Raw genomic sequence first — 26,039 nt, 5'->3', positions numbered from 1 at the left:
CAGCATTCTGTAACTAAAGTGAATCCAGTTGTCTTTCACATTTTCTTTTCTATTTGACAAAGAAAAATAATACCAATTCTGAATAAAACATAAAACCTACATAGCAAAATATGCGTAAACTTCAGTATCAACACTGCATCAAGTATAATTCCTTTGTTTTTTCCTTTTATAGTGTGGCTGTGCTAACTTGTTCAGATAAAATAAGAATGAGAGAGAATTTTTACACAGACCTTTGCTTAAAATTTGAACCAATTGAAGTGGAATATTTTCTGAGATCAAATCCATCATAGGTCATTGTTTTTGTGTTTAGTTTTCATAGGGCTCTGGACTTCCTGGTTTTACCCAGGACACACCTAGGCTGCTTTATGGATTTGCCAGCCTGGCTACCAGGGAGTACTGGAAGTTTTACAAGAGGACTGGAAATCTCCTGGGTGAAATCCTGGGTCAACTGAAGTCAGTGACGAAACTCTCATTGACTTCAGTGGGATCAAGATTTCACTTCATGTGTACAGACTGAATCACAATTCAGAGAGCTAGAGATAAACATCCAAATGTCCAAACTTTCTGATTTGCATCCATCACCGATTTACATATTAGAGGCAGGCACAGACAATAGAGTTTGAATCTAGAACTAGATCTGAATTTCCTGAAATTGCAGGGTTTCCAGATCTAGGATGTTGCTTCAGAACCGTCTCTTTTCCATATATAGATGTTCAGTGGCTAATTAGCAAGGTGTACCAAGTAAAACATTGCAGTGTCAGGGAAGCTGTGTTCAGAGGTGAAAGTAAGCCGGTCCGGTCCGGTACGGTGTATCGGCAAGAGCCAGTACGCCGTGCCGGACCGGACCGGCATCCCCAGGCTGGCACTTTAAAGGGCCCAGGGCTCCCCGCAGCGGCCAGAACCCCTGGCCCTTTAAAGCATCGCCGGAGCCCCACTGTCGGATCCCCTGTGGTAGCAGTAGCAGGGCTCTGGCAGCGCTTTAAAGGGCCAGGGGCTCCGGCCGCTGTGGGGAGCCCCGGGCCCTTTAAAGTGCCCTCTGAGCCCCACTGCCGGAGCCATGGGGTAGCAGTAGCAGGGCTCCGGTGGTGATTTAAAGGCCCCGGAGCTCTGCTGTGGTAGTGGCAGCCAGAGCCCGGGGCCCTTTATATCGCCCCTGAGCCCCAGGGCTCCCAGCCGCCTCTGCAGCTGGTAGCTTTGGGGGTGATTTAAAGGCCCCAGGGCTCCCAGCCACAGCCGGAGCCCTGGGGCCTTTAAATCTTGATTTAAATGGCCTGGGTATTTAAAGGCCCCACCTCTTCCCGGTTGAGGCCACGCCTCTTCCCGTCGAGGCCATGCCCCCCCGCTCAGGACTCCGGAGTGCCGGTAAGTCCTTTAAGTTACTTTCACCCGTGTTGTAATAGCAATAGTAGAAGGAAGAATTACACCTTCCCTTGCACTCCATGCTGGAATTATTTATAGACCCAGACCAAAAGACCTGCACACGGCCTATGCACTGCTTTAATTTCTATTTAAACTCTATTTTGAAGGTTCACGTGGGATTTACAGAACATAGGCCTTTTTTGTTCCCTTGGAGCAGATGGTAATTTCACCTGACTGAAGAAATCATGATTGAGTATTGTAATTTGTTCTCATCTGGTCCCACACTCAAAGGTCCCTCCCAAATGATAGAAAATACAAAATATGTCCTAAGGGAAACAATTCTGTAGTATTTTAGTGATGTGTAATTTTGTATGTATTAATCTACACTTTCCAGTACAACAATAAATCTTAAAATAAAAAAAAAACCCAAAAAGCTTCTGTGACGATGCTTCTTAACTCACTTTAATGTGTTACATTCAAATGTATTGTGTCAAGCAAACTAACCTGGCAAACTTCCACAATGTTATCATCTTTAATTGGCAGGCATTCTGAAACCCAGTATAATAACATGTTGGCTTTTTATTAATGCTGAGCATAAAGATAAATGGTTTACATATCTGCAGATCACATAATTAAACATTAATTAACATAATAAAATGTTGGCAAGCTTTTTTATTTATCATTGTATATCTTTTCAATTCATCATCTAGAATCAAAGTCTTACAGACAGCACAGTAATTCTCAGAGCTTCTGAAGGGCAAAAAATCTGGAGAAGGAAAACAGGGCCCCAGATTATCTACCTAACTGGGCAAGCCAGTGAAAAAAATATTACCAGAGAAGAGTGGTAAATCTTTGAGCCTGCTCTATGAAGTAATTGTCTCATCTCTTTGTATAGCATAATGATTGTGTTTTTAAGGATAGGATTTCTATTGTGCAGTATTTATTCATATTATAATGGATCATTTCTTTTGATTTTAGAGTCACAAAGGGAAAGCCATCTGCAGTGAAAAAGTATTGCAGGAAAAAGTAACCAAACAGTTTGTCCAATACAGAAAAAAGTGGAAGCCCAAGTAAACAGGAAATGAATTGATTAAAAGAGATTAAAAGAAAGAAAGAAAGAAAGAATTGTTGAATAATTTTTTTAACAAAACTAATTTTGTTTCCATTTTAAATACAAATTTGGGGCCAAATCTTTAAATTGTGTAAATTAGCATTAATCCACTAAAGTCAATATACACCTTCTGTGGGATCTGGCCCTTTGTGTTTTGTTGGTTTTATTCTAAAAATAAAATAAAGCACAGCTTAATTTTGGATAAAAATATTCCACCAGCATATTGCTGTGTAAATGATTTAATAATTATATATGAGAAATAAAATCGTTCTCTGGAAAAGCTGGTTTCTATGTGCCTCATTGATGGAGCAGTCTACGTCATAGTCAGTTGCAAGATTTGTATCTGCATTGTCTTAGCCTCTGTCTGGAGCTAAAGGGAAGTTATGCAGGGTATTCTGTTTTCAATAAACATCCTCAGATATTCCTGTCACTTTCACTTGCTGTCCAGCACATAGTTTTAGTATTAGAATAATTAAGAAGTAATGCAAATTACACTAGGTTACATGTGGTGGAGTCTGGTGATCTCTGCTCATGTATCAGCAAAAATGTGGTGGAAAGTACATGCCGAGCCAGTGTACAGTAGTAGGTAAATATCACTCTGTATTAGATACAAAAACAAAAACAAGGTAAGTCATGTCTGCCCTGCCTGCACAAGGAACCTTTACCAATGGAATCAGAAAAACAGTGTTACCCATTGATTACATTGTTATCCCTTAAACTACACAATACCTTAAACCCTTTATGTTACTGCATATTATAAACGTTCAAAGGCCAAGATACTCACTCAGCCATTCACATAAATAAATCTACTCTAAGTTAGATGTGCATTATTAAAGAGAAGAGGATCCTAAAAATCTCACCTAGACTATTGGTACAAGGAAGAATTCCACATGGTTTGTGACAGTTTAACACACATATTTATACTCTTTGTAACTATAACACCATTGTATATGCTATTCACTTCCTTCATGCACCTCGTACCCGAATGTCAATTTTCTATATTTTGTATTCTAGTGTTGTTATTCGTAGCTCAGCAGTACTTAGAGCCCCCACTGTGCGAAGTGCTCTTCTAACCTCTGGTAAAAAGACAGTCCCTGCCTCAGATTTATTGTATGTGTTATTAGCTATTTATAAAATATTAATAAAATCTTTAAGCTGCACATGTTGCAAATTTTCGCTTCCATGCACAGTACTTCTTGGGCTTTCTTTGAAAGCCTTATTAAAAAAAACCCACGCTTCTCTCCCTCGCCCAGTAAGAATCATTTGTCATGCAAAGAATTCACTAAGGCACTTTTCAATGTAGGTACACAGTTGACCATAAACCAAGAACAAATCGATATCCCACATCCTGTAACTAATGCAAAGTGACACATTGATTAGAGCTGACAGGCAAATGCTCATTGTTAAAAACTGTCCAGTGCTAGCAGAAATGTGGCATGAAACATGTTGAACACACTATAGCTGCCAGAGCATTGAATGTAGTGTAGACAAATGTCAAGATGAGTAAAGCAGTTTTTTATTTTAGCAGACTGCATGGCACAAGCTGGAAAAATCCAGTGATATGGGCACTTGCTGCTGAGACAGTATATAGTTGGAACTGGTTGAATATGAATGCACTGGTCTACAGGAGATATGATTTTCAATCAATACCGAAGAAGAGGTTGCAATTTGTTGGGAAAGCTAGACGTGATCAAAGAGCTTCTGTGAGATTTCTGAAGGAAAGTATTTTGATATCTTTAAAAAGTCTCTTCTTTTGAAGGGCAGCGTGCCTCTGGCTGTTTCATCTCTGTAATTTTGGACTGGGTTGTTGTCATTTGTAAAGAGCTTTTGTTGGAGGAGCTGTTAATTTATAATATAGGTGTGGAGGGTATAATAGTTTAAAAATCAGCTACAGAGCTTTAAAGACAAAGTGTGGCCTTTGTAGTGAAGTCTAAATACTTCTTGTAAATAGGATTCTTCTAATATGGATGTCATCTTCTGGACTATAGTTATATCAGCAGGGTATTTCCATCCAAACCAGTGAGATGATGCCAGTTCCTTTTATTTTTTTCTTTAATTAACTCAAAGCTCCTCCTGCTGGCATGTTTGCTGAAACACTTTGCCCTGGCCCCATGAAAGAGAGCAGATGTTTCATCTGCTCCTTGCGAGTGAGCTTTTGTAAGGGATTCTTTCCCCTGGGAATTACATTTATTTTTATTTCCCCTATAAATTTTTTCCTGCTCCCTCCAGTGTGACTTCCAGTTGGAAGAAAGAAGATCTTCCAGGAAGCTCTTTGGGAAAGGCTGGGGGGCTTTGCTAATGTAGCAATAGATCCCTAACCTTATCCGTACTGACTGAGGTGGAGCAGCCCGATCAGGAATATAAAAGGGCTCCTGCTCCCACTTCCAGGCTCAGAAAATGACCTGTTCCATGTTCAGTGGAGTGCAGCAGCACTTGCGGCATATTCCCAAGCACCAGAGGTTTCTCTGATGGTTACCAGCCCACAGGGAAACATCAGGGCACCTGCTCCTGCAGCTGGCAACTTGGCTGCCTCCCGCTGTGTTGCATAACAGCTTGGAGACCGAGAAAGAGATTCAACCAGGTAGTTTAAGCACCTGGCATCACCCTGCTTCCCCTTCAGGATCACCATCATGCCTCCCTTGCAAGCCAGCAAACCCCCCCACCCCCCAGCAAATGGGTGCAGCAGTGGAGCAGTTTTCAAACGAACACTGCCAGTCTGCAGCCCTCTACAAGAGTCTGCGTTAAGCAAGCTCAAGTAAGGGGAGTAAAACTCCCTCAAATGGGCCCCACACAGACAACTAGCACCCATTTCCCCTGTTCCTTGGCCAGTTATTCTCTGTGTACTTTTTCATAACTACCAAGTTTTGCACAGCTTCAGCTGACATTTTATACATTTTAAATTAATGACTAAGCTAATATGAATATTTGCATAAATGTGCCTATAACCATAAACTTCCACACACACACAAATTTGTGTGAATTTAGTGCTCGTAAAAAGCACTGGCTGGATAGCCCTGATGAATGGAGTCCTGTGTTTAGCTACACAGCAGCCGTAGGGCAAGCTTCCCACACACACTGCCCTGTCACCATGCCTGAACTGTGATGCAGAGGGAACTTCTTGCCTGATTAACACTGATTTCTAACCTCTCTTTAGCTGTGCTTGTGTGTGGCCCTGGGCTCTAGTTCCCATAAACCCCGGAATCCGTGCTGCTACACATACCCAACCTCCAGCTTCCTGGCTGCCTCTCTTCTTTTTGTATGCAGTGTTGTAGCCAGGTCGGTCCCAGGATTTTAGAGAGATAAGGTGGGTGAGGTAATACCTTTTATTAGCCCAACTTCTGTTGGCGTGAGAGACAAGTGTTTCAAGCTACACAGAGCTCTTCTGGGAAAGGTAATCCCAGCTTCACAACTAAATACAAGGTCAAACAGAAAGAAAAGGAGGACTTGTGGCACCTTAGAGACTAACCAATTTATTTGAGCATAAGCTTTCGCGAGCTACAGCTCACTTCATTGGATGCATATATTTCAAGTGGAGTTATGAGAATAGAAGTGTCTATGTGAAATGTCAGTGTTGTCTTTGTCATCTTTGTCCAGGAACTGTGTACATACCCATGAACAAAGGTGGCAGAGTTGAGTGCACAGTCAGCTTTGCTTCTGTAACTAACCACAGCCAGATATATGTTGCCTCTCCTTTTCAATTCTAAAAGTTCTAAGACCCCATTCCTGTTCTGTCCCTGGCAAAAGCAGTTTAGCATAAGTAGTTTGTACATATGCAAAGGGACCAATCAGGGTGAGGTGGCCTGTTAACACCCCTGTAGTCATAGTACAAAAAGGGAGGTTGGTAGGTTACAGATTGTTGTAAAAAGTTATAAATCCAGTGTCTCTAAGACCATGATTTTTAGTGTCTAGCAAAGTTGTGAATTTAAGTTCCCAGGCTCATCTTCTGAAAGTGTTGTGCCTGTTTCTGTTGATGATGAGGACTGAGAGGTCAGCTACAGAGTGATCATTTTGTGAAAAGTGTTCACATAGAGGTGATAGTGTGTTTTTGTCTTTTTTTTTTTATCATTTTGCTGTGTGAGTTCATTCAAGAGGATAGTGATTGTCTGGTTTCACCCACTGTTGTCGTTGGGACATTCAGTGCACTGGATGAGGTACAGCACACGTTGTGATAGGCAGTTGTTGGACCCAGGAATCTTGAAAGGCGTGTTGTGGGGGTATTGATCACCATAGCAGTGGAGACACATCTGCAGGTTTTGCATCTGGCAGGGCGCGGTGCCACTTTGAGTTGGTGTGTCCTGGTCTGTGGGGAGCTTGCTTGTGATGATGAGCCTGGAGAGGTTGGGGGGTTACTTGAAGGCCAGAAGAAGGGGTTCAGGAAATCTGGAATAATGAGACAAATCTACTACTTTTATAAGTGGAACTTCAATGGAATTTTGATGTCTTATAGTAGTGCTGAATCTGGCCAAATAAAGTATTTTTTGCTACACAGAAATACTTTTTTAGCATACAATACATGTTTATGGTATGCAAGCAAATGGGATAAAATTATGAGTAGAGTTGGTTGGAAAATGGGTTTGTTTTCTGCAGAAATGTTTGACTTTTCATTGAAAAACCAAACATCTTTGATTCAAATCTGAAAATTTTGGGGTTGAGGGTTTTTAACAAGAAGTTGAAATTTTCCATGGCAAGCAGACTTTGTGAAAAAAATTTGGTTTCTCAAACTCCCAATCTTCTGTAAAAAAACAGTTTTGACAGAATTTTTGACCAACCCTAATTGTGAATTGATGAATTCACTGCCCTATCTCACACCCAGTACAAAAAAAACAGATGAGACGGGATTTATAAATCCAAGGCCCCGAATTTTTTTAGGTTTTTTTAAACCTTTTCTTCTAGGATCCTTGAAGGCCAGCATTTCATCTTACTGTGCCCATTTTGTAGGTTTCCCAGATTCCGGATGGATTAGTATCTTGTGGCATTTATGTATGACTAAAGGTCATCTAGAGATGATACCAGGAGTAAAATAAAAAGACTAGTGTAAATGAATAAAGAAGTGCAAAAAGTAACCAGGAGTCATGTGAGTATCCACCTCTTGTGTCTCCTGGTATACTTAGATTTTAAGTTCCATGCAGCAGGGAGCAGCTGTTTGTATTATGTGTTTACAGTGCCTAGCATAATGCCTTCAATACAAATAATAATTAACTTATCAATAAGGTGTGGAGGATGTTTGGAAAGATTAGTGAATGAAGTGAGATGTAGAAATAAGAGAAGAAAATGAATGACGGAGTCTGTATAATATAAATTCTCACAGGAGTATATTATTATATGTTTGCACTATTTCATTGTTTTCCATTCCTGTTTCGTTCAAAGTGTTGTATCTTGCGTAAACAATTTGAAAGTAAATTTTAAAACCTAGAAGTGGAGAGTAGAACCCAATTTGCACTGGAAGTTAAGACAAATAATACAAAATACAAGTACATTAGAGATCCATAAAGGAGATGTTTGGGCGCCTGAGAGGATGACAATTAATTGACAGAAGAATCTAAAAAGAGAGAATAAATAAAATCAAGACCTTGCCAAAACTAATGATCAAGAAATTAAAGTTTAAAGATTGAGAGACAAATACAAATACAAGGACATAGGCTGTGGTGAAACCTGGAAACACTCATCAGGGCCAGAAAGCAAAAATATGTAGAGAGCTAAGTTTTGATTAGGACTACACAGTAATACCCAAAAGACTTCTCTCTTCAGCCAGTAACCCCCTGACCCTGGCAGAAGCCACGGGACGGGGGAAGCTCCCCCTGTGGCCCCGGCAGAAGCTCTGGAACGGGGGAAACTCTCTCGCAATGGCCCCGACCCTGGCAAAAGCTGTGGGATGGGGGAAGCACCTCCCAACCCCCTCCCCGGCAAAAGCTCTTGGGTGGGGGAAGCCCCCGCAGTGGTCCCTAACCCCATCCCTGGCAAAAGCTGCAGGGCGGCAGGGGAAGCCCCCGTGCCCAATCCCTCTCTCTGGCAGAAGCACTTGGCAGGCAGGGCAGGAGAAGTCCCGGAGTCCCGATCTTGGTCCCACGCAGAAGTGCGGGGAATGGCGGCAGAAGCCCCAGCACCTGGACCCCTACTGGGGCCTTGGGACTGGAGAAGTTCTCACTCCCTGCTATGGCCCCGGGGCCATGGCGTGGGGACAGAGCTTCTCCGCTCTTGGGACCGCGGTGGAGGGGAGCAGAAAGGAGCAAACGGGTTGTGGGGCAGGCAGAATGGTGGGACCCTGGGTGGAACAGGGGTGGGTCCCAGGGAAGGGGCAGAAAGCGGTGGGGCTGTGGGTGGTGCCACAGACAGAAGTGGGGGGAGAGCCCCCCCACCCCCCGATTTGCTCTGGCCAGGGAAATTTTAATCCGTGTCTGCAAGCACAGCTCAGCTGGATCAGAGTATTAGGTCAGGGTGTTCCTAGTGGCAAGTAACTAGCTGTGTACACACTGCCTGTGGTACTCTGCCAGAGCATGAATTTGAGGTGGTCTTCAAAACACATTGTGAAACTTAGTGTTTTGGCCAAGAATGTGAATGAATTTGGGGTAATATTATGGAAAGTTTTTTGCCCTCTGACACATTGCACTGGTTTATAGAGGTTGACAATTATTATTACCCAATGTAGGCAGCATTGGTTGATGTTTTGTATTTAATATCTGTAACATGCCCAGAAGCCAGGATAATACACACAATATCTGTTACATAGCAGGACTTATTTATTTATGCCAGCAAAACCCAAGCTGCAGGTCCTGGTGGCAGAAACCCCACCCAGTACAGGGGGTGCAGCAATGCAAGCTTCCTACAACCTTTTCTCTAGTTAGGGGTCTACAACCCTTCATCACAGCATAGAAAGTTAGAAGCACCAGGAAAAAAAGGCCATGGCACTTGGGAGATGTAATGGTTGGGCCCAAAATATATTTTTAAGGGGGACTGTTGACTGGATAGTAAAAGCCCACTCCTCATTGCCCTGTATGTTTGGCTTCAAGGCATAATGGAAAAGAGGTGCGCTTACAGCTATGTAAAGAGAGAAAAATAAAAAACAGGGTCCTAGATAAGTGAACAAATCTAACAGAATGAGGACCCAATAAGGGTTTAATGGGTTTAGAGAGGCAATGGGGCTATATGCAAGACTAAGGATACATAAATGTCTGGAGTGGTATAAAATGTTATAATCAGCAAGGTTACTGTATATGCCCTGTCTGACACAAAAAAAACTATTTTAAGAATGCTTTTAGAGAGCTTTTAAAATGTTATTGGGAAGATAAAGCTGTAAAAGACTTGTTGTCAATTCAGTGCTAACAATGCTAGACTCTCTTTCCTCTACAGAAAGTCCACATTGTCTTGTTTACATGGATACATGGCACAGAGTGAAGGACACACAGTACAAAGTCATTGACAGAAGCTGAAAATGAATGAAGATTACTGGTACTTGTGACATCTTCCTCTCTTGTTTTCCTGGCTGATATGGGTGGTATGATAATCTGAGAGGCGCCCTAATAGCATCCTTAGTGAAGCATTTATTTTTGACTCCCATCATCACAAGTCTACAGACCATTAGAAGAAATGATCAGTCAACTACCAGAGGATCCTGTGGAGTCCCAGGGCTCAGATGAGCTTGAGTGCAAGATTTGTTACAACCGCTATAATCAGAGACAGAGGAAACCAAAAGTGCTGGAGTGTTGTCACAGAGTATGTGCCAAATGCCTTTGCAAGATCATAGACTTTGGGGACTCTCCTCAGGGAGTCATAGTGTGCCCATTCTGTAGGTTTGAGACATGCCTGCCTGATGATGAGGTTAGTAGTCTTCCTGATGACAACAACATCCTTGTGAATTTGGCTTGTGGGGGAAAGGGGAAGAAGTGCCTGCCAGATAATCCTACAGAACTGTTGCTAACTCCCAAAAGGCTGGCATCTCTTGTTAGCCCTTCTCACGCTTCCTCCAACTGCCTGGTTATAACCATCATGGAAGTGCAGAGAGAAAGCCCACAGACTCTGAACTCTACCCCGGTGGTGGAATTCTACAGGCCCACGAGTTTTGAGTCTGTTGCAACTGTATCCCACAACTGGACAGTGTGGAACTGTACATCCTTGCTCTTCCAGACCTCAATTCGAGTGCTAATTTGGTTGCTAGGTTTGCTATACTTTAGTTCCTTGCCTTTAGGGATCTACTTACTGGTATCTAAGAAAGTCACCCTGGGGGTCGTCTTCGTCAGCCTTGTTCCTTCGAGCCTTGTTATTCTTATGGTTTATGGCTTTTGCCAATGTGTATGCCATGAGTTTCTGGACTGCATGTCTTCTTGATAACAAATATAGTGAAATAAGAAATAAGGCACTGCCATGTTTGTAGCATAATTTATCTTCTCTATTGTATTCCTATTTATTATTATTTTATTTTATTCATCACACTAAACAGAAGCAGTGGCCACAATTTTATGGTCCATTTATTTTGTTTTTTAATTTTGCTTTGATATTTATTGTGCTTCGTTCTACTTGTTCATTATACCATCGAATGGAAATAAATGTACATGTCAATTTTTGAAGGTTAAGCTATAGGAAAAAAAGCAAAATTACCTAACCTGATGCTGCTGCCCTTATTCAAATAAGTAGCACTTGTCTTCAGCTGGATTAGTCACGAGTCAGAACAGCAGGATCAGGCCCTTGGAAGACATTGGAACATTAGGCATTCTCCCAGGCAAAGCCCATATTATGTTCTGTTTTGTCACATGTTATGTCTGTTAGTGAATTAAGTCTCTTTGTTGTTTATTATAAGAACAACACAAGATACCATAGGTTCCACAAGCCTTTGCTGTAGCAGAAATCTTTGTCAGAGATAATTGGTTACTGACTTCCCTTTCTCCACTTAAAAGACAGTAGCATCCTGAGGTAGCGAGAGTCCAGATGTCATCTTGTCTTAGTGGAAATATCTCTTGCTTACATTTTCCTCCCATACACCCACCGTGCATGCACTTCTCCTTATTCTTGCAGCTCCCCTTGAGATTCCACCCCAAGACACAACCATGCATGTTCACTCCCTCATGAGCAGCTTATTTCCATGTGCACTCCTTACTGAAATGCCCAGCTCCTTTGGACTTCCCTTCACTTATTCAAAGTCCTCCTATGAATTGCTCTAACCATGCCCCATTACACCTTCACTCGCCGTGTGCATTTCCACCTTTATAAAACACATTAACCCCATGAGTTCCCCCAGTAAGACACTTGACCAACCTTATGGATGTTCACCTTCTGTAGATACACAAGAGAACCTCCCTTAGTTCCTTTAGCTGCACGACAGACTTTTCTCTTCCATTGGGAGATAGGCCCTCTAATTTATAAATAATGCAGATTTAAGAAAAATTATAGATATGTGTATCTGCTTTCTGGTTCCCAAATTCACAGTGTGAATAGTGTCAGGAAATGCTGTGGGCCTAATAAATTATTTCATTTAGAGCTCAGTCCCGCAAGATGCTGAACTCCCACTGACTTCACTTATTAGAGTTGATGACAATCTGCAACTCAAAGGCTCAGGCTCTTACACTGGGTGGAGCTCCATTGACTTTGGTCGTTACTAATGATTTACCAGCATATTTGCAAACAGAATCAGATCCTATAAAATTGGGTTGGTTTTTAGTCAGTTTTTTGAACTCGTGGAAGACCATAAAAATAAAAAGAAGTGGTTAATGTTCAAGTGTATAAATAATGCTAGCTGAGAACATAACTAAGGCTCAGTTCTCCTATGCACAGCAGAGCCAAAAATGAAATGGAAATATGTATCAGTGCAAGCATAGTTTGGGACTATATGCAAGGTTAGTGCAGCATAAAGGGGAAAGGTGCAAGTAATGTAAAGACCAAATGCACTGCCTAACAAGGGTCTTAAAGTGAATCCATGTAATGCAAGATGGAGATAGGACAAGGAAAGCATAAAGTGGATTTGTTGCCACCTTAGGTGATTTGAAATTGGATTAGCCCAGTTTGTGAAGAAGATTCAAATCACTTCTACAGTTTCATTCCTATTAAAGACAGAAAAAAGGTGACAATTAAAATGTAACACTTTTCTTCACACTAAGGAAGTGTGTAATAATACATATGTACAAGAAGAAAAGATGTAGCAGAGTATAGTTTTTCAAGTATATGAGATTACAGGGTTAGGTACTCAATGGTTAAAGGAAATGTTTTAGTCTTTTCAATAATCCATTACTAATAATTAGCATTACAATATTTTCATCTTTCTTAGAAAGGGATATTACTAAATTACTACTTTTAACGCTTGTGGTAAAGCATGTGTAGTCAGAGGAGCTGGCATCTACACCATAGGTAAATCACATGATATAACTAATCCATAAACTTCAGTATCCAAACAGAGGCAACTGTGAGAAATGTGCAACACCACCACCACCCCGGAAAAAAAAAAAACGATATGGTTTTTAGAGTATACATAATGTTTCGAAAATGTGTGTGTCTGTGGCAGGGATTTACATATTTGTAGGGTGTTCCTGTTCAATTTGTCTGAATGTAATATCTCTAATAAATAGGTGGCTGACACAGGAAGAAATTTCTGCAAGTGTGTGCCATGTATGTATGTATTACAACTGTCCAACATGTCTGCAGTGTTATCTGGTGTCTTTCCCCGTCTTTTATTTTTAAAATTATTAATGTTGCCCTTGAGTTGTCTTAGCTCCGGCCCCATATTTTACTATTTGGGTTTAAAACATAACTTAATATCAAGTGGATGAGGATAATACCTTTTGCCTACAAGTAAAAAAAAAAAGTAGACTGACTGTACTATTGTAAGCGGTGCCAAAGCGTGTGGCTTGGCCATCAAATCGTATTTTCTGCAGAATCTACGAGTTTGATTTCTCTGACAGCTAGTTAAAGGTACACTGTTATTCTAGACCACACTTCGATATTAGGCCACTCCAAAAAGTGGGACTATGCAGAAACTGATTAAATAGCTATCCTGCCACTCAGCTGGAGCACATTATTCTACCTGAGGTCTCATAAGATTCTTATATGACTTGTAATGTACCCAGTCAGAATTTTCAGGAGGTTCTAACTCCCAATTATTTTTGGGGGGAGGGATAGCTCAGTGGTTTGAGCATTGGCCTGCTAAACCCAGGCTTGTGAGTTCAATCCTTGAGGGGGCCATTTAGGGATCAGGGCAAAAATTGGGGATTGGTCCTGCTTTGAGCAGGGGGTTGGACTAGATGACCTCCTGAGGTCCCTTCCAACCCTGATGTTCTATGATTCTATGAGAAGATGAGAGAAGTTATTTGCTCTGTTATCAAAGTTAAAAGAACAATACCATCTCTTTAATTTACTTTCATTCTCCATGGTTTAAAATATTATCTTAATGACTGAGAACGATAAACACGGAAAACATTGTGGACTGATTCTTTGTGACGCTGAGCTCACTTACACTGCAGTAAATCAAGAGTAACCCTATTGAAGTCAATGGTGTTACACTGGTGTGAAATCAATGTAAATGAGAACAGAATCAAGCCCTACTTGCTTACCTCCCAATTTTATCTCCCTTCGCCAATATTAAATTTTCCATGAACAGTAATTTCTCCTGGAGCTGAAGTTAACATGGTTCTTGTTTGTGTATTTGTTGATACAGTTCTGTAATTAAACATACTTAATTGTCAAAGCACATCCAACAACAGTTTACCATATTGCTCTCTCCGTTTAGATCCCCCAGATCAGGGGTTCTCAAACTTCATTGCACCATGACCTCCTTCTGACAACAAAAATTACTACGTGACCCCAGGAGGGGAGACGGAAGCCTGAGCCCACCCGAGGCTGGCAGCCCTGGCAGGGGGGCCAAAGCTCAAGCTCAACCCCTGCCAAGGCAGGGGCAGGGCAGGAGGCCTGTAACCTGAGCCTCGGCACTCAGGGCCAAAGCCTGAGCTCCGCGGTGGGGCTCGGGCTTCAGCTTCAGACTGCTCCGGGCACCACAAGTCTAACACGAGCCCTGGCAACCCCATTAAAACGGGGTCACTCCCCACTTTGGGGTCGCAACCCACAGTTTGAGAACTGCTGCCCCAAATATTGTGGACTTTATTCTCTGATGTCTTGAACATTATGTAGTTTTTGCACCTATGCAAAGTGATTATAAGATGCTACTAGTAGATGTGTAGAGAAATCTGATTGGATAGTTCTTTACACCCACTTTGCACTGGTATAAATAACTAGATGATGTTCAAGGCAGTGGAGGATCAGACCCTGTCACTACTATTTTGTATATTTACTTTCTCAGTGACAAAGCAGCTGATTGTAGAATTAAAAGAAATTAGGATCATACTGATTTCCTATCCAATTTTTAATAATTTAAAGGCATGTATTATATTTGTGGCCTCAGCTGCATGACAGAGCCCTTTTCACAGGACTAACCAAAATGAAAACTGATGTCTTTGACATAGCAGCTGTTCAAGTTCTGTCTTATCGGTTATTTATGCAGCTGCGTAAGTGTGTATGCTACTGTAAAATAGATATGATGGGTGAAATCTGGGCCCCGTTGAAAACAATGGGAGTTTTGCCATTTATTTCAACGGAGTCAGGATTTCATAGTATGTCCAACAAAGAGCAGAGTCCTTGTGCCGAGAGATTATAATCGTCTAAAAGCACAAATGAGTCCAAAACAGTATAAAACATAATGGACAAGTATCATACAGGACTAATCAAAGAAGGATGACTTCAGAATGGACATGAGAAAGGAAAGTTGGTGGTCTCTTAGGAAGGGGGTCTCTGTCTCACTTGCTTTCAGGGCACCGAGCCATTGTTTATAGTGGTTCCAAAGACTCCTAATATTCACCTTCCTCAGGTGGAGAAGAGCTTTTCCCAACTGTCCAAAGGCACTCAAAGAAGGTAAGTCTTTAACTTTCCTATGAGAGATATTTGCAGGGGTTGTGGGAAGGTACTCACCCCGGAACACACAACCCCTCATACCCTACCACTCTATGGTAAGATATGAACCAGTCGGAAGCTGTGTGGCAATTCTGTTCTAATACCATGGCTTGATTTCTGTTATAGCAACTGAGAGGAGGAGGTTTAATCATTCCGTTTGGATGGAGTTGGTACAGGTGAATGACAGGTACACACTGTACCATTTAACAGATACATTTAGATTGGCATATATTCAGAGTTTCTCAGACTTTGTCAAAGTCATTCTTCCTCCTATTACAAAAATATATGTAGGTCCCCTCCATGTAATTTATTTTAAATGTGGTGGAGGGGAGACTGTCGCCTTCCCTGGAGAAATGGAGGGGGGAATTGGGCATTTGGGAATTATATTTTTAAAACATTTAAAGTGGATAAGGCAACCTGTTGTATTTTTTCTTGTTCATTTCCACTTTCAGATGAGCAAATTAGACGTTACCTTTCAAGGACTAGCCGTAAGTATTCACTATTGGAGATTCCATTCTATCAAGCAGTAAGCAAAACATATATATTCCTTTTCTTCTCCACCTGAAACCATTTTCCCTGGGGTTTTGCATCAGCTTTCCGATCAAAACTTGGAGCCTCACAGTTTAAGAAACACTGGCACAGAAAATACACCTACTGTGGGTTTCTGTCAAATGTTAGCCAGTACATGAAAGTACAGCTGTTTAGTTTTATAAATAAGCTGTTAGATTTTTCTAGTGGCTGAATTTTTATATTTCAACAGTAATTACATAACAATTTCACCCACTAATCAATTTTAGCAGTCGTTCCTGTAGTGATGTATCCTGTACTGCAAAGCATTAGCTATTATTCCTTAAACAAAGGGAAATCATGTCACAGTCTGAATTGCTAGCACAAATTTAATTTGGTATCAAATTGGAATGATGGTATATTGTGTTTTGCAACAGTACAGCTGAAATCCACTTACTGTATTTACACATCTTCCATAAATTATACAAATTGGCTTGTATAAAACGAAATCCATTGAATCAGAGAAATTAGATATGGGAAAAGCCTATTTGGCTATCTTGCCCCTTTCCTGTGCCACGGCAGCATTGTTTCTTCCACCATATAGGAGAGTGCTCTATCTAGTCTAGTTTTAGATAAGCAATATGGCCTCCACCCCTTCTCTTGTGGGATTGTTCCACTATCTAACAGACATCACTGTTAGGAAATGTTTTCTTGATACGCAGCCTATATTTTCCTTTGCTTAATGTAATCCCTATACTCCGTTTATATCCCCTTGGAACAACATTTTAACTTAGGTGAACTCTGTGCTTGTGTGTCATATTTATTTTTCTCACACTGTGGTTGAATAGTTCATATATTCGTGTTATTCAGATAGTATAATAAGTAAGCAAACAGTTGGTACAAGGCTAATATTTCATTGAGAAGTTATGCTATGTATCAAGGGATATGCTTTTCCTGGCAAGTCACTGCTGACACCTATGTCTTGATTAAAGAGTGAAAAATGTCAAGTGATACTGAAAGGGATATGCCACCCCAAGGGCCTACATGGCAATACTCTTGATCTCTAGGAGATGTTGAGTGCACTGCTTAGATAGAATTTAAAAACGGGTCACTTTAATAGAAATACACATCATAAAAATCAAATCCTTTTGATAAGTAAAGCTGTATATACCTGGACCACACATGGTAAAACGCTTGCCTGTACACAAAATGAAACTCAGATTAATTACTTTTCACCGTAGAATGGCTTATGCTGACATCACAACCCAGATGTGAAATCTGGTTCAATTTTGAAGAGGCCAATTTCAAAAGATGTCTTTGCAGCTATATCTGCGACAGCTGATCCATGTGTAAAAACTCTGATTCAATGGACATATTACATTGTCAATTTAATTATAATTCACTAGACAATCCTTTTGTTTATTTCAAATTACAAGAACCAGGAAGGTGGTTGAGGAAAGTTCAGACCGTACAGGTATTTGATATAATTCTAGTGACCTCCTCTCATTAGCCAGTTATTTTTAACTGTGTGTGATAATACACATTCTATAAGCAATAACTAATGTAGTCATAGTGCACACTTCTGAGGTTATTGAAAGCATTTGGCCTTTGGTATCAATACCTACAATGCATCTGAGGTGTCTGATTGTCCAGCATAACTATACTTCTTGTTATGGGCTACTATTTACTTAATAAAATACACTGTGCAAGGAAATGCAGTACATGCAACTTGATAACTTTACTAATACATTTATACAGTATGTATTTTCTGCGTGTCTATCTAAATAGGCCTCTTCTAATAGGTCTACCTGTCAAAAGGAGAGTGGATTCCATGGGAATATTTAATTATCATATAGAGGACATGGAAATTAGCTCCATAAAATTTGTGGCCTGGTGGTCTCATACTGTAGTCAAACCAAAACATTGCTGGACTGAGAGGCTGCTTATTAAAGCCAAAATGAAAACAGCATCAGCCTGCACATTTTGCGATTAAAATCAGCTCCCCGCAACCCAATAATGCACCCTTTCCCTGCAACCCATGGCTATGTCTTTAGTTACCATTAAGTCAGCTCTAGTGCTACAGTTACCCACCTTTTATGGCTGTGGAGTCAGACAAGGTTTAGGACAATCCTCTGAGGTTGATTTTAATAATCTGGCCAATGAGTGTGTGTGTGGTGGGTGGGAGTGACAATCTCTAAGTGCTATATGACTCCTCCATTTACCATTGTCATGCCCCCACCACTCCCCCTTACCCCTATCATCCCATCCTAGAGTTCCAGATGAAGGAGAGAATCTCTCTTGAGTGTAAGCTTTCCCCCTCACCACCACCCCCCACCCTGCCCCACTTTATTTCATCTCTTATTTCTTCAAACCTCACGTCCCTTTCCTTGTTCGCCCTGGCAGACTTAGGGATGGAGCTGTTACCATTCAGGTTGTAACCGCTTTTAAATTTGTTTCCCCTGTTGACTGGCATTTAATCAAGCTGAAGGAAAACTAGCGCCCTACGTTACCATTTAGAGGCCTCAATTTCAGAGTGGTTGAGCACCTGCAGCTCCCACTGAAGTCAACAGTACGCTGGGCCTAGGTACTCCTAGGGCATTCCTTCACCAGGCTCAGTGGAATCTCCCAACGCTCTTCTAGGAGTTTACCTGCCATAGGTGGTAATGAGTGCGGTGAGGACGCAGACTTTGTTCTTGAAGATAGGCTCATCCTTGGAAAAGAAGGGGTGGATGCGGAAAGCCTAATTCAACATTCCATAGCAACTGGAGCAGGCCCTTTCTCCGCTGAACAAGGAATAGCCTCCATGGCTCTCTCCCAGGAGGCCAGTGGGACAGCAACAGATTTCCGTGGGCCAGCAACAAATTTCTGACCATCAGTCCTGACAATTGTTAAATAAAAGAATGGTTAAATACAGCTGTGTCAGCTAAGCTTTATAAAACATACAGGCAGGCAGTTATCCTCTGCATGACAAGGTCTAAGAGTTAGAAGGAAGTTAAAAGAGAGGAAGTCACAGGGACAAGGGCAGCATGTAACAAAGACAGATAGACAGAATGTAACTTGACAGTAGGAGAGGCTTTAAGGAAAACAGCAGGGGAGACCTGGCAAAATGTTAAAAATAAATGAGCAAGCTGTGATCAGTGAAATAAAGACAAGCTAACTTCACTGTATTTTATTCTTGAATAAAGTAAACAAATTGGAAACAGAGAGGACCTGACCCTAGACAGTTTTAACTTAAATTCTGAGTATTTGAACCCTTCAAAATCATGTTCCTCTCATTTTCTCCTTGGCAAGTAATAACTGTGATTTTTCCTTAATGATAAGTACAATCAGTATGAAAGATCACCTTAAGGTTTATCAGATGAAATGCAAAACGGGTGCCTGCTTGTAGGAGTGTGATTCCCAGAAGCTTGCCCGATGTGTTTTTTCCTAGCTAGTCTTATGAAAAATTTCACCTATAGCTTTGGGGTTATTTTTTGTTTGTTTTTATTTCTAATGAGAATCAATGAAATATTAATTAGTCTTCCAGCCACACAAACTATAGTGTAGTAGTAAATGATAAAATAATGAAGTTTTCCTATTTGAAATAATCTAGCACTTTTGTAAAAGTAATTCTTCACTCAATAACAATTTAATTTTCCAACAAAGAATCATAAAAGATAAATGTGTTTCTGATGACCTAAACAGATTAGCCTGTTATTCATTGTATTAATTTAAGGAACAGATCAATGCCAATACATTTTAGTATTGCTGTGGCCTCTTAACCAAAAAAGCCACAAAATAGCTGCTCTTAGTACCTGAGACGGTATAGTATGGTGTGTGCATTTACATGGACACAAACCTGAAGTGTACACAAAGTGAAGTGTTGCACAGCCTCACGTTTTAAACATATGAAAAGCAAAATACTGGGCAGAGCATCTGAGATACACTCAAGATACTGGAGCTGCACATAGGAGTGAAATATCAGAGTAGGCCTATTGATGTGTATTTTCAGTGCAGCACTACATTTTCAGGATTTGATCTTTTATGACAGTGTTAAAAACATGGGACTAAAAACAGACTAGTGGTGAAATATGTTTCTGCCAGAAAAACCTTCTGTACAGGCATCAATAGGAACACATGGTGAAAGCTGATCATATCATTGATTTTTAATGCCTTTGGAAAGTTGCAGAGAACAGTTTGCAGAGAATCTGCAGGTCCTCTGGGACAGAGAGCGGTGATGGTGCATGGTCACAGGGGAAGTGAACGAGATCCACACATACGTGTGCACATAGGCAAATGCAGCTGCCCGAATGAGGCAATGATCCCTATGTACAGTCCCTCGGCATAAATCATTCCATCTCTTAGGAGGAATAGAATGGGAGAGAGTGTTGTGTATACAGCTGGCTTCAGCCAGAATATAGGTAGGTAAGAACACAGTTTTTGCAGTTGACATATGTGTCTCTTTGGTAACGGGTGAGATTACATGACTTTTCCAGCATTAGCCAGAACTTGGCTACTGAGGCAGTTTCCATCTTAAGATAGTAAATGCTCTCCTTCGTATAACAAAATGTGTGTAGATCATTTGTGTAATGGTGTCCTTATTTTTAAAGCAAAAATCCCCAGTCCTATTTTTTTCTAATTCACAGCAAGATGCCAAATACCCCATAAGGTTAGTGGTGTTTGATCCAGGGTTTTGGTTCAGGCCCTCCTCTATTTAAAAGTGGCCTGCACCTGAAAAAGGGCTGGCCTGGATCTGTGCCCTCTTTGCTTCTTTCTGGTGTGTAAGTAAAACCTGACAGACTCTATGGATCAGTGGAGAAAGGTAGAATTATTATATCAGAGACACCACGAATTATAGAAATGTAGGGCTGGAAGGGACCTTGAGAAGTCATCAAGTCCAGCCCCCTGCACTGAGGCAGGACCAAGTAAACCTAAACCTGACAGGTGTTTGTCCAAATCCAACCTCCTCTTAAAAACTCCAGTGGTGGGGATTCTACAACCTCCTTGGGAAGCCTATTCCAGAGCTTAACTCCCCTTATACTTAGAAAGTTTTTCCTTTATCTGACCTAAATCTCAGCTTAAGCACATGACATCTTTTCCTACCTTCAATGGACTTGGAGAACCATTGCTCACTGTCCTTTTTATAACTGCCCTTAACATATCTGGTCCCCCCTCAGTCTTCTTTCCTCAAGACTAAACATGCCCAGTTCTTTTAATCTTTCCGCATAGGTCAGGTTTTCTAAACCTGGTTTCATCTGTATTGCTCTCCTCTGGACTCTCTCCAATTTATTCACATCTCTCCTACAGTGTGATGCCCAGGATTGGATGCAGTATCCCAGCTGAGGCCTCATCAGTGCTGAGTAGAGTGGGAAAATTACTTCTTGTGTCTTACTCTTACATACTACAGTCCTGTTAATACATCATCCTGTGGTGTTAGTCTTTTTCATAATGGCATTATTGACTTATATTCAATTTGTGGTCCCCTATAGCCCAAAGATCCTTTCCAGCAGTACTACCACTGAGCCAGTTATTCCCCAATTTGTAGTTGTGCATTTGATTTTTTCCCTTCCTAAGTACACTCCTTTTGCACTTGCCTTTATTGAATTTCATCTTGTTGATTTCAGACCAACCCTCTAGTTTGTCAAGGTTGTTTTGAATTCTAATCCTGTCCTCCAAAGTGCTCGTGTCCACTCCCAGCTTGATGTCATTTTATAAGCATACTCACCACTCCATTACCAAGTCAATAATGAAAATATTGCATAGTATCAGGCTCAGGACTGACCCCACTAGATATACCCTCCCAAGTTTGACAGCAAATATTGAGATGATGATAAACATAGTTATTTCAACCAATTGTGCACCCACCTTATAATAATTTCAGCTAGACCATAGTTCCCTAGTTTGTTTATGAGAATGTCATGTGGGACTATGTCAAAAGCCTTACTAAAATCAAGATACAGCTCATCAGTTACTGCCAAAAAAGGATCTTGCAAATGAACCTGATTATTTATTGAGAGGTAATTTGAACTCATAATGTTCAAAGTTGTTTGCTTATTTGTTAACACCTATTTAATACCAATACCATATAAAACTTTGGGAGAAAAAACAGCTTCATTAAATTCAACACACCGGCCCTTCAATTTTAGGGTTCACAGGCCACATATCTGAGACCTTCAGTGAGTCCTCTCACAAAATTTGGAAAGACCAGACTTGACTTTCCTGCTATTTCTAAGGTAAAAAAAGTCGTGGGGTAGGGTGAGCAACAACAACCAGAAAACATCAGACCTTATTTATAAATCATAAAGGGATATAAATCATTCTTCTTGCGATTAACCTCCATGCAAGTTATTTAGTGGTTTAGTCTTACTACAGATTGGGATTTTGACTTGAATAGCCTATTTTGTAGGGGGGAAAACATAAGTCATTGGTATCTCTGCTTCAAGGGTTTGTAAATCTCTATAGCAACAAAATAGGGAGGCCTGGGCTAGCTTGGTCTCCCAGGTATTTGAATAATTATCACATTTAGAAATACTTTGAGAGAGATGCTACCTGCCAGCTGTAGGTGTTTTTACCAAATGTAAAACATTGTTTCCCAGACAAATGAGTTCTATTTGAACCATTTGGTGCAGCACACTAGCATGTAATCTTCCTACCTGAGAAAATACTTCCTTTTACAAGCTCTATCTAGGAGTGTGAAGCAGCTTCTAGTGACTTAAGTAGAACAGCAATGTGGATATTATGGAGTCTGATTTCAGCACAGTGCTCTGGGAATTAACCCTGTGTTCCCATTTAATCAATGTTAATGGGAGAATAGTGCATAGTTCCCGGCGTACTGCACTGAACATTTACCCTAACTTCAGTAACTTTATATTGTATTATGCATTCTCCATTGTGAAACACTTACTGGTAGTGGGCCAAATGTTCTGCCAGTGCATCTCCACTGAAAACAATGGAGTTGTGCCAGCGGATAATTTTGCCCATTAAATACAAAACAACTTTTCTTAGGCCTTTCTCTGATACTCTCTTTTGTGCTGCAGTGTTATCTGACAGCATTCCTGGAAGCATCGTTGTTCCACGAGTACATGATGGAGTATGACTGGAGATGTGTTTTATCCCATTCGGTAGTACTAAAGTGGGCTGGGGTTTAACACACTGCTGCTATGCAGCTTGTACCATCTTCCACCCCATAAGGTTGGTACATAAGGGGCCAGAGATTCCTGTCCATTCACTGATCTGCTTTACCACCTGTAAAGAAGCACAAGCACTTTGTGGCCTGAGGAGAATTCTCTGCCATTCCACCCTGCACCTGGTCCATCCAAAGGATGCTAAGTATCTAACAGACACACACACAAAATGACAGGAAGTAAATTCAAGATTAAAACTGTTACCAGCACTTAGGACACGGGTGTTACTGTCCAGAAATTTGAGGTGAGAGAACGAGGCATATCCTTGGCATATTTGGATGGCATATTTGCAGTTTCAAATTGGCATATTTGAAACTGCAAAACCAAACCTGACCACAATCTTACCATGGTCAAGTTCAGAGGTTCTGTCCTATTTTCAGCAGCCACTAGTGCAGGTGTTCCTTCATCCCAATAGTTACAGCGATCACAATGATTAAAGGATACTTCAGCCCAGCACAGAACTGCACTCAGCATCAACCCCTTCCAACCAGCTGCCTACACTCACCAGAGATTTCTGACCCTGGAATCTCTCTCTCTCTCTCTCTTTCCGATTTCCTGCTCCCACCCACCTTTGTTATCTTTCCTGAAGGGTTGTCTAGAGGAACAGTTAGTGCGTGGCAAGCTGGGATGTAAATCTACCTCACACTAGCCTGCCACACACTAACTGAATGGACCCTGCTGCTGGGTGCTAAAAGCTCCTTAGTGCGCTTTGGTCTATTCCCATAGATCAGTCCAATCTCATTCTTTCCAACTGAGACTCTCCTTCCTACCTTCTGCTAAATCACTTGAGAATGGAAGTGCCCCAAGTTTTACTGTCTTTACTAATCCCCCAGTAGCACGTATATTAAAGAATTTTTCACCCATGTCCAGAGCTTTGCTCCTACCCTTTAACTTCTTAGCTTGTCTATTGTCAATAGTTTCCTGCATCCTGCACAAGGAGAAGGACAAAATCCTATGGAAATTGCTAGATTGAATATTCAAATTAGATCTGAATTATAATTAGGCTTGTATTTTCTACCAATATCATTTGGAATTTTTTCCTCAATTGATTGGTCACAAATATGTAAACTTTGAGTTATGCTGCTGGTTGTAATTAGTGAGATAAATAATATGGTTTTGTTTATGTTCCTTGATTGGTTGAGCATGCAAACACTACTGACACAATTACCCACATGTGCAAAAGGAAAATTTTGTTTCTGCAAATATTTGTGCACGTGACTTGGAAGTTTCTTTGTGTAAACATTTGTGCTAGTAAAATGACTGCTTAATGTTCATAGAAAGTGAACGCAAAAGAGAGTGTGTGTATGGTCAAAGTAAATTCATTTTAAAATGTGAATGAATATTCATCAAGGAAAATAAATGCATTTTTTCATCCATCTGTAATTATAATGCACACACTATTCACAGTATCAGGCATCTTGCATGTCACTCACACAGTTGGCAACCTCATCACACCTCCTGGCAGCCCAGCTACAATATCACACAATTTGCTGGAATTCCCTGCAGTTTCTCCACCTGAGCGCGAGGGCTACTATGGTGGAGAAATAACAGGCAGCCTCTCTGCCTCTGCTTTTGCTGGATTTTGCAAGCCAAACTGGAGCAGCCAGGATAGGGAGGAGGTGGTGAATTTGTTACAAATTCACAAAATGTTCGTCAATGCAAATCTGCATTTTGTAGCCAAAAAAAAATGACAATGAAGGTCTGTTTACGTATTAGGTAAACAAAGTCATCAAGCAGGGGAGAAAACAGCATTGCATTTACTCCCCAGTGGGAGAGAGAAACTTTCCCTAAGCTATAGAGACAGGGGGTCTAACCCTCAAATGATAAGTAATTGAATCAACTGATTGTACACAATATTACTGTATTGCACGAGTGTATCAAGTAAGGTCTTTTCTGAAAGCAGATGACACACTGGTGATTAATATCATTGTGACATGTATGTATTAATGTTATATGAGGAAATATGGAAACAATGATTTTAGGCTTTAAAGTCTGTGACCAAACTCAGAGAGAAACAGGGAGTTGGACTAGATGATCTCCTGAGGTCCCTTCCAACCCTGATATTCTATTATTCTGTTATTCTATGTTCCCTCCCAGACAGGCGGGACTGTCACAGCTATCTACCTGTCTCCAATGAAATTAAGCAAGGTGTGGCCGAAAACAATGGAAGCCCCATTTACATAAAAATCAGTGGGGGATGGGACATCAACATTAAGGGAAGAACAGCATGAGGTCATCCTGAGTCTGGGGACAAAACAGTGAGTTTGGGAAGATATAAAGAGAAAGGAGAAGCCATATGGACATCCGTCCCTCGACAGACACAAGGGGCCAGAGCGCTTGCAAGCTGAGAAAGATGGGTCGGTCCTTAAACAAAAGAGGGTTTGAAGTCTCTGGCAAATGAATATAGGTGAAAAACTTGCTTAGGCAAAGATCTTTCAACTGGGAAGGCAAGGGAAGCCAGCACCCTGTAATTTTGTTGAAGGTCCTGACTGAGGGAAAGTCAGCCATGGCTGGGAAGAAGAATGAGTAGTGAGAGAAACCATCTTGAACAAAGTCCGTAGCTTGCTAAAGTAAGTTTTAGACTTTTAGATGCATATTCAGTTTTATTTGCTTGTAACCCTTTCTACCGTTATTCCTTTTACTTGGCATCACTTAACCTGTGTCCCACTGTTAATAAATTTTGTTTTATTTTTACTATAAACAAGCTCAATACTGTGTCTGAAGGGCAGGGTGTATTTATCCCAGTTAAGTTAATGTTATAATGTGCTTTTGTCTCTTTAAAGGAACAAGAGAACCTTATTATTTCTCTGAGTGGTACAGGAGAGGACTGGATACTTTAGGTAGGGTTGCCAGGCATCCGGTTTGGACGCTGGTGTCTCCGGTCAGCACCGCTGACCATGCCGTTAAAAGTCCGGTTCCTGGTGCAGCGGGGCTAAGGCAGGCTCCCTGCCTGCCCTGGCTCTGTGCAGCTCCCCAGA

General features: G+C 41.1%; 1 protein-coding gene across 1 annotated transcript in view; it reads left to right on the top strand.

Annotated features, from left to right (window-relative positions):
* The window catches only part of RNF182 (ring finger protein 182), a 34,080-nt gene extending 20,919 nt beyond the window's left edge, over positions 1-13,161 (top strand). The window contains exon 2 of the mRNA XM_043538811.1: positions 9,818-13,161. Coding sequence (XP_043394746.1) covers positions 10,055-10,792 — 738 coding nt within the window. The 5' untranslated portion in view covers positions 9,818-10,054 and the 3' untranslated portion in view covers positions 10,793-13,161. The remainder of the gene's footprint in view (positions 1-9,817) is intronic.
* Positions 13,162-26,039: the final 12,878 nt, after the last annotated feature.

The sequence above is a fragment of the Chelonia mydas genome, chromosome 2 (genome assembly GCF_015237465.2).
Source record: "Chelonia mydas isolate rCheMyd1 chromosome 2, rCheMyd1.pri.v2, whole genome shotgun sequence".
Lineage (NCBI taxonomy): Eukaryota > Metazoa > Chordata > Testudines > Cheloniidae > Chelonia > Chelonia mydas.
The sequence above is the reverse complement of the archived record's forward strand: the minus strand, read 5'-3'. Positions and strand labels throughout refer to the sequence as shown.